The sequence below is a fragment of the Perognathus longimembris genome, chromosome 28, assembly GCF_023159225.1.
Source record: "Perognathus longimembris pacificus isolate PPM17 chromosome 28, ASM2315922v1, whole genome shotgun sequence".
NCBI classification, from domain to species: Eukaryota; Metazoa; Chordata; class Mammalia; order Rodentia; family Heteromyidae; genus Perognathus; species Perognathus longimembris.
The window spans coordinates 59,516,350-59,525,570 of NC_063188.1; the positions used below are offsets into that span (position 1 = coordinate 59,516,350).

The following is a 9,221-nucleotide window of genomic DNA, read 5'->3' on the forward strand; positions in this document are numbered from 1 at the left end:
AGACAATACAGTAGGCATTGTGAAGTCTGTGCTATAATTCTTTATAGTCTTTCTGTTCTGTGCACAGGAAATAATGGTGTATCTAGCCATGTATATGCGAACACAGCCTGGCCTGTTTGCTGAAATGTTTCGACTTCGAATTGGTCTGATCATACAAGTTATGGCAACAGAACTGGCCCAGTCCCTTCGATGCTCAGGTATTCCATTCAGTAACTGTTTTTAGTCAGAATTCACTTTTAATATACATCAGTGAGTTTGGGATCAAGAGGAAAAGAAAGCTACAACATTTTTCCCATGGCTCTGAAGCAGTGTAAGGTACTCTTGTTCTATATTGTTCACTCACTATTTATACTTGACGCATTTGTATATTTAGTCTCTAGAATTTCAAAATGCTACCTCTTGGGGGCTCCCTGCTCCACATTATTGTTACTAACACTGCTTTGCTAACTTCATTCCTCCTAATTCTTACAGGGCTCTAGGATTCTGACACAGAGAAGCTTCTGATTCAAGGTTCATAGTGTCAGTGTTCTGTCTACTCAGCAATGTGATCTGTTAGAAGTAAACAATACTTTTATTAACATCTAACAAGATTATTTGAAATCAACTGTAGATATATTTAGCAAGATGGAAATTTCAGTTGGAAAAATAGTTGGGACTTGTGGAAGTTGCAGAGCAGAATTATGAGGAGGGATGCGAAGATATGACTCTTTTCCACTGGCATTTGCTGATTCCAACAAGAACAGCAAAACAATAAAACTAAGGGTGGATCATGAAAATACAATCAAGGTTAGAAATGTTTCAGTTAAATTTCGTCCTAAAATTTTTTTTGAAACAATGCCTTTGTAGGTAGCCCAGGTTTGCGTCCAACACAAGATTCTCCTGCATTTACCTCCCAAGTGCTGGGGTTAGGGCTATAGATGTGTACCATCATGCCCAGCTCTCAAGAAGCATTCCCCGCCCCCCCCCCCCCCCGAACTCAGAACCTCACCTTTGGATTTTTTTTCCATTCAAGCTTGGCTCTTTGCCACTTGAGGCACAGTACCACTTTCTGGCATTTTTTTTTTTTTTTTTGCCAGTTCTGGAGCTTGAAGTCTGGGCCTGGGCACTGTTCCTAGGCTCCTTTTTGCTCCAGGCTAGCACTCTGCCACGTGAGCTACGATGCCACTTCTGACTTTTTATGTGATTAATTTGGAGATAAAAGTCTCAGAGACTTTCCTGCCCGGGCTGGCCTTGAACTGCGATCCTCAGATCTTAGCCTCCTGAGTAGCTAGGATTATAGACATGAGCCACTGGTGCCCAGCACTTTCTGGCTATTTGCTAGTTAATTGGAGATAGAATCTCCTAGTCTTTTCTGACTGGCAATCCTTAGATTTCAGCCTCTCTAAAAGCTGGGATTATAGGCCGGAGCCACTAGCACCCATTTATTTTTATCCCAAAATGATTTCAACTGAGCTGGTAGGAAATTTATTTGCTTTATTCAATCCTAAACCAAACATATGAGATAATATAATCTTTCAAAAAGAAAGCGAACAATTATTTTTACCCATTATATGTCAGATACTGTTTTTTGCTTTACATTTAGATATGTTTCTAAGACCAGAAGAGCTTATTTAAAGGCCCATGTGTTACTACTTTGGTTTAATTAATTAAACCTTGTTTAGGAAATCAAAAGCCTGTTTATTATAGGTTTTCTCATTAATTTAACAACAGCTTTTTTCCCCAATACTGTAGTTTGAACTCAGTGTTCTGCACTTGATAGGCTGGTGCTTTATCACTTGAACCACACATCCTCCAGCCAGGCATTTTGCTGGTTAATTGGAGTCTCAGACTTTCCTGCCTAGGCTGGCTTCAAACCTCAGTCTTCTAGATCTCAGCCTCCTAAAGATTATAGGCATGACCACAGGCACCCAATGTAAAATCAACCTTATTGTACAGATGGCTCAGATATTTTTTCCATGCCATTTCAAAATACCAATGTTCCAGTATACTTATGGAAGCAGTTAACTTCTTATATATTTTCTTAAATTTATACTGGAGAGCCAGTACTGTTGTGTGTGTATTCTTGTACATGTGCACCAATACTGGGGCTTGACCGGGGCTAGAGGCATGGCTTTATGGTATCTTTCTAGCCTAGCAATTGGGAGGCCATGAGTTCAAACCCCAGTATGGCCCCAAACAAACAAACTTGAACAAATAATGAACTCTTGAACATTATTCACTTTCCTTTGCCTGTAACAGATTTTCCCTTTGTGGTTTTTTGTTGTTGTTGTTTTATTATTTTTATTTATTTATTTTGCCAGTCCTGGAGCTTGAACTCAGGGCCTGAGCACTGCCCCTGGCTTCTTTTTGCCTAGCACTTTACCTCTTGAGCCACAGAGCTCACTTCCGGCTTTTTCTGTTTATATGGTGTTGAGGAATTGAACCCATGGCTTCATGCATGCTAGGCAAGCACTCTACCACTAAGCCACATTCCCAGCCCCCCCCTTGTGGTTTCATCAAAACCATTATTGTTTACCTCTTATAGGATAGTCAGGATACCCTCATTTGATATTCAAGGCTCTGTATAGTCAAGACTCAACCTACCATTTCAACATTACTCACTCATTTTATGAATCCCTACAGCAATGTCTCCTTTGGCTTCCAAAGCACTTGCTTTCTGCCACAATAGATTTTATTTGTCACGTAGTATGTACAGTCTCTTATTGTTTATCTTGTTTACATGTTGTGTTTCTCCCAAATAAATGGCTAGCCTCTGAAAGTCAAGTACCATGTCATACCAATTTATAGTAACATCACTTAAATGGTGACCTACACATAATAAACTCTGAAGCATCTTATGCTGATAAACAAATTTAAGTTAGCCTCTCGATATTTTTATAATTTCATGGATTTATATCTGTTTTCTTTTAAGTATCTATAGTTCTAAACTAGGAAGTTTTTCTTTTTTAATTCTGGGACAAGAACCCAGGGCTTTGTGCATGCTAGACAAGTGCTCTACCACTGAACCACAACTACTCCCCTTAGACTGAGAAGTTTTAATTATTTTAATCTATCTGCATGCACACATTTGTTGCCTTTCTGAGTTGATGCACACATTCATTGCCTTTCTGAATGGCTTCCAGTGCCATTGCTCTCTTCATTCTTCCTCTATTGGTATGGAAGTGAACGAAGAACTCTATGCCCTAGGTATCCCAAAGTTGGGTACTTGATCCTTAAATTATGACAGATCTACTGAAATGTGGATAGCTAAGTGTATAGGATTAGAAATTTATTTTGTAAATCTCTTCTTCTAATCAAGTGTCTCAAAAATTCCAAACCAGAAAGGAAATAGATGCAGGTGGTTTGACTCATTTGTAACACATATGCTTAGCATACACAAGGCCCAATCCCCTGGACAGAAAAGGAAGGAGGGAGGGGAGGCAGGGAGAGGGGAAGGAAAGGTGGAAGAGAGGGAGGGAGGAAGGGAGGAAAGGAGGAAAGGTATGGAGGCAGGCAGGCAGGCAAACAGACAAACAGGCAAGCAGGCAGTAGAGGAGGGAGGGAGGGAAAGAGTAGAGAAAAATAGGGAATATATGGCAGGCCAATTTGAATTACTTCTCTATGTTTGTCCACCAGCTGAAGAAGCCACAGAAGGCCTGATGAATCTCAGTCCTTCGGCCATGAAGAACCTCCTGCATCATATTCTTAGTGGCAAGGAGTTTGGAGTAGAACGAAGTGGTAAGATTGAATAACTGCATTTCTAGTTCAGAGGCTTTAGTTTTAAGGCTTACTTACTTAAAATTTTAAATCAGAGGAATTTTACGCCCCTAAATAAATATAACTCAAATGAATACAACAAAAGCAGAACTGTCTTCTAGAACATTATTTGAAAACCAAAATGTGTGTCTTCTTTTTTTCCTTAAATGATAAATCAGGTAGACTGATAGTTCTGGTTTCATTTCTATTTTGTTTGTTCCCTTATATATCTCAAGGTCAAACTATTGTATTTAGTTTAACTGGAAATAGTACAATATAATTCAAATATTTTGAGTGTTTATGTTTGAGTGTAGAAGTGTACACTTGCTGTATCCTTTCAACCATAAATCGTATTACATCCAAGAGTTCACCACAAACTAATCTTCCACATACTCTTTATACATCTTTTGTGCCAATCCTAGAGCTTGAGTTCAGGGCCTAGGTGCTGTCCCTGAGCTTTTGTGCCCAAGGCTAGCACACTACTCCTTGAGCCACAGCTCCACTTCCAGCATTTTTTGGTGATTACTTGGAGATAAGAGTCTCATGGACTTTCCTGCCCAGAGCTGGCTTTGAACTGCAATCCTGACATTTCAACCTCCAGAGTAGGATTACTGGTATGAGTTCCATTGCCTGTATTCCTTATACATCTTTATGTAAATGTATTACATACATATTAGTAAGGTTCAGAATAATATTTCAATATATGTATGCGGTGTGCACTGATTAATTCAGATTGCACTTTGGGTTTTGGCAGCCTCATTTGGTGTTGTGTACTGAAAGCAGAAGAGAAAATGAAAAGGAGTAATCTATCATGCATAACTCTTAAGCTTAAGATAAGAACTGGTGGGCAGATAAATAGCCCTTACATCAGGAAAAGAAAGGAAGCAGCATTCCTCTGGTCCAGGTATTTTGCAAAAATGTAGATTTTGATTCAGTGGACTTGTGGTGTGGCCTAAGATTCTCCTATCAACCTCCTACATGCTCCTGCTGTTGCTAGTTGTTTTTTTTTTTTGGGGGGGGGGGGCAGTCCTGGGCCTTGGACTCAGGGCCTGAGCACTATCCCTGGCTTCTTCCCGCTCAAGGCTAGCACTCTGTCACCTGAGCCACAGCGCCCCTTCTGTCCGTTTTCCATATATGTGGTGCTGGGGAATCGAATCGAGAGCTTCATGTGTAGGAGGCAAGCACTCTTGCCACTAGGCCATATTCCCAGCCCCTAGTTGTTGTTTTTTAAATTAATTTAAAAATAAAAGAAGGGTCAGGTGCCCCTGGCTTACTCCTGTAATCCTAGCTACTTAGGATGCAGATATCTCAGTAGCATTGTATAAAGCCAGCCCAGGCAGAAAAGTCTGGGGTCCGATCTCCAATTAATCAGCAAAAAAGCCTAAGTATAGCTGGGTCTCAAGTGGTTGAACTCTAACCTTTAGTGAAAAAGCAAAAGGGCAGTGCCCAGGTCCTGAGTTCAAGCCCCAGCACTACTAGCACAAAAATAAATAAATAAAAGAAGAGCATATGTTTAAGTACTTTTTCCATAGTGGGATAAAAAAGAAACCTATTCATGCCCTTGTATTTCCCTTAATCTATCATATTATATAGTTCGTCCCACTGATTCAAATATCAGTCCTGCTATTTCTATCCATGAGGTGGGTGCTGTTGGAGCAACAAAAACAGAACGAGCTGGCATCACACAGTTAAAAACTGAGATAAAACAGGTGAGTCTGGGCTGGGAATATGTCCTAGTGGTAGAATGCTTTCCTAGCATGCATGAAGCCTTGTGTTTAATTCCTTGGTACCACATAAATGGAAAAAACCAAAAGTTGGTGCTGTGGCTCAAGTGGTAGAGTGCTAACTTCGAACAAATAAAAGCTCAGTGACAGTGCCCAGGCCATGAGTTCAAGTCCCAGGACTGGCAAAAAAACAACAACAAACAAACAGGTGAGTCTACCTAGTAGCTTAACTTGGATATGATCATAGATTATATTGAGGAACATTCTTTTTTATGTTATCTTTTATTTTAAAGAATATAAGTGCATCTTCTAAAGCATAATACCCAGTATGGAATTATAATGGTCTCAAATTTGTATTTTGTTCTTTAAAGGATCACAATTCAAAAAGCAGGTGTTGTTTTTTTTAATTTTATTTTATTATCACACTGAATTACAGGGAGGTTAGAGTTTCATACCTTAGGCATTGGATACATTTCTTGTACTGTTTGTTACCTCGTCCCTCATTCCCCCTCCCCCCTCCCCCTTTCCCTTCCCCTCCCCCCATGAGTTGTTCAGTTCATTTACACCAAACAGTTTTGCAAGTATTGCTTTTGTAGTTGTTTCTCTTTTTTTACCCTGTGTCTCTCAATTTTGGTATTCCCTTTCAATTTCCTAGTTCTAACACCCGTATACACGGTTTCCAATATACTCAGATAAGATACAGAGATAGTGTAGGTACAACCACGGGAGGGTGATACAAGACGATCATCATTAATTGAAGCTACAGTTACACATGGCACGTTGGAAGTAGTTACAACTGTGATATAACAATCGTTTCCATAACATGGAGTTCATTTCACTTAGCATCATCTTATGTGTTCATAAAGGTATAGCTATTGGGCTCTTGTGATCATTGAGGAACATTCTTATGGAATCAGATTTTCTTGGTGTAATTTCTTTTCCTTCATATCCTGAGCATAATTGAAGCCATTTATTTTGCAGGTGGAATTTCGTAGACTGTCTATTTCAACCGAGAGTCAGGTGAAACAAACCAGGCTTCCTTAAACTTGCTTTAACTTTTATATGATATGCATGAACTCATAGATATTTTTAAAGTAATACCAAGCCTTGTAGTCACTTGTTTGAATTTCCTTTGTAACAATAATTTGTATGCACCTTTCCTTTTTTTGGACTAAACAATTTTGCTGATTTTATGGAAAAAGTAACTGATATTTGATGCCAAAAATTTGATACTTTGAGTTCTTATTGGGACTGGTGTACAATTTTGATTTGATTTTCTTTATTAAACTAGACTTCCAACTTCTAACAGTAAGTACTGGTGGCTAGGGGCATGGCTCACTGGCAGAACACCCACCTAACAAACACAAAACTCTTGAGTTCAAACCCCAATACCATCAATGAAAGTAAAATACTACAGAGGACCCTAGATTAGGTGAGGGCTTAATTTAAAACACACACACACACACACACACACACACACACACACACACATACACACACACACACAAATCTATTTTCAGGTCAGGTCTCACATGAGCAAGGCCCTGAATTTGATCCCAGCACTGTACAAGTAAAGAAAGCAGAATCTATCCTTTGGTTCTTTCCTCAAAGTAGACTTTTATTGTTGCTATGAGAGATGTATACGAAAGTTATTATGGATCTGTAAAGGAGAAACACCTGAACCAGTCTAGGTGTTGGTGGGAGCCACCAAACACCATAGTGTCTTTACTTTCCCCTGCAGCAAACAATAAATGTGTTGTCCTAATAGACAAAGAAGTAGTTAACACAAACATCAATTTCTTTTAAAACTCTGAGAAATTACTTGGTTTTGAGGTCTGCAAGTTGAGAATGTACTAATTGGTCCCTCCTTGAAACACTTCTTAGGAAAAGTTTCAAACATCTCTTGCTTTCAACATATATTCAGCTAGCTACAGTTACAGAAGGGGGGGGGAAGGAGAAATGAAGATTTTGTTTTCTTTGAAAAATGGAATAAAAAAACATTTTGGAGGAGAATGAGCAGTGCTTAAAGTTGAATTTGAAGTGAACTTAGACTGCAGACAGAAAATACCTTTGGACATTTGTATTTCTTCAAGAACAAGAATGGAAGAAGGGCCCTTACTTTTTTTAAGTACTCATTTTACCAGGTGATTTCAATAATTTGAACATTTTCCTATTTGAAAAGCAAAAGAATAGATTTCTGTATGGAATACTTAAACTAATGTTGTTGGTTAACAACAATTGTTTGGTTTAGAGTGATCAGCTTACACATTTTCCCTGTGCATAGTTGCATATTACTTACTTTCAGGCTCAGTATAGATTTAGAACTGGAAGTCTGTGCTCCCAGCTAGATGAATACAACATTCAAACTTGTTTTCCCAAGCTATTCTATCTAGTTCTTTTCTATACATCTAATACCTATAGATCTTCACTAGTGAATTGTGAGCCTTGAGTTGCCATTACTTCCTTATTTCTAAGTACAATTTCCATCCCTGTATGTCTATGTCTATTTTGTGTTATTCAAAGCCCTTTTTCTGCCTCTTGTCAGGGCTAAAACATTTTTCAGTAGTTTTACTTACTTTGCCCTTTATGACATTTCAAGTAAATCCATTTCTTCAGGTTTTTAAAAACGATAATGTGGCTGTCTAGTTATTTAAATATTGTGTACTTTAGCTGTACTAATAACTTCTTAAGGTATTTAAGCTATAAGTTATAGCTGCCTGTCTCATCACTTTTAAATTTGCGTTTTGTCAATTTTGTTTTTCACAGTCCAATGGTGGTCATCCTTTGGGTGTGGATTTGATGTCACCATCTTTTCTGGTAATTACTCCTAACCTGTATTATATTCAGTTCATTGGCACTCTGAATATACTATTGTATAAATTATAGTCTGCTGCTTAACTAAAAACAAATACAAAATTAATCAAGAATTAAGTAAGTTTAAATCAACTTATGTGGGGTCAAGTCTACTTCTTTCCCAATAAAATAGTTCGAAAGAGTTCAATTCCAGCCATGTTTCCATTTCAGAAACAAAATTCAATTTAATTATTTGTTAAGTATATAGCTAATCACGTACTCTTTCAACTAACAGAATTTATTACGTTCTTACTAACACCAGGCAGTGTATTAGACAGCCTCAGTATCACCTGGGAACTTACATACAATGCTCTTTTTTTGTGGCACTGTGGCTTGAACTCAGAGCCTTGTGCTTTCTAGAGGTACTTTTCCTGGGAGTCAGCCTCACACCCAGATTTTCCAACTTCTGCCTCTAACATGGCCAGGATTTCAGGCATGGACTACCATGCCAACTTGTTCTTTAAGACAGAGTATCACTATTTTTTTGCCTGGATATGAACTGTGATCTTCCTATCTGTACTGCACAAGTAGATAGAATTACAGGCATAAACCACCATCTCTGGCCTTTGCCTTGTTGGGTTTTTGTTGTTTTTGTGCTGGTGGTGGAGCTTGAACTCAGGGCCAGGACACTATCCCTTAGCTTTTTCACTCAAGGCTGTCACTGTACCACTTGAGCCACAGCTCCGCCTTCATCTATTTGGTGGTTACTTGGAAATAAGACTCATGGACTTTCCTGCCTGGACTTACTTCAAAATGTAATCCTCAGATCTCAACATCTTGGTAACTAGGATTACACCCACACCAGGACTGCCTGTTTGCTTTTAGTTTAGTTTAGGTTTTGTTGTTGTTGTTTTTGGTCCTGGGGCTTGAACTCTAGGCCTGGGCCCTGTCCCTGACTTCTTTTTGCTA

General features: G+C 38.8%; 1 protein-coding gene and 1 long non-coding RNA gene across 7 annotated transcripts in view; one reads left to right on the plus strand and one right to left on the minus strand.

The window, feature by feature from the left end:
• Nucleotides 1-9,221, plus strand: part of Phka1 (phosphorylase kinase regulatory subunit alpha 1) — a 116,255-nt gene that overhangs the window by 93,002 nt on the left and 14,032 nt on the right. For 2 of the 6 annotated variants that reach the window (XM_048336066.1, XM_048336070.1), the window contains 5 exons: nt 68-197; nt 3,616-3,717; nt 5,329-5,444; nt 6,441-6,479; nt 8,226-8,276. In XM_048336066.1, the coding sequence (XP_048192023.1) occupies nt 68-197; nt 3,616-3,717; nt 5,329-5,444; nt 6,441-6,479; nt 8,226-8,276 (438 nt within the window). The remainder of the gene's footprint in view (nt 1-67; nt 198-3,615; nt 3,718-5,328; nt 5,445-6,440; nt 6,480-8,225; nt 8,277-9,221) is intronic. The other 4 variants (XM_048336069.1, XM_048336071.1, XM_048336068.1 and 1 more) reach the window with 3 other exon arrangements.
• Nucleotides 6,955-9,221, minus strand: part of LOC125343577 — a 6,376-nt gene continuing 4,109 nt past the window's right edge. Inside the window, exon 3 of the long non-coding RNA XR_007209352.1 lies at nt 6,955-6,969. This is a non-coding gene — a long non-coding RNA (uncharacterized LOC125343577). The remainder of the gene's footprint in view (nt 6,970-9,221) is intronic.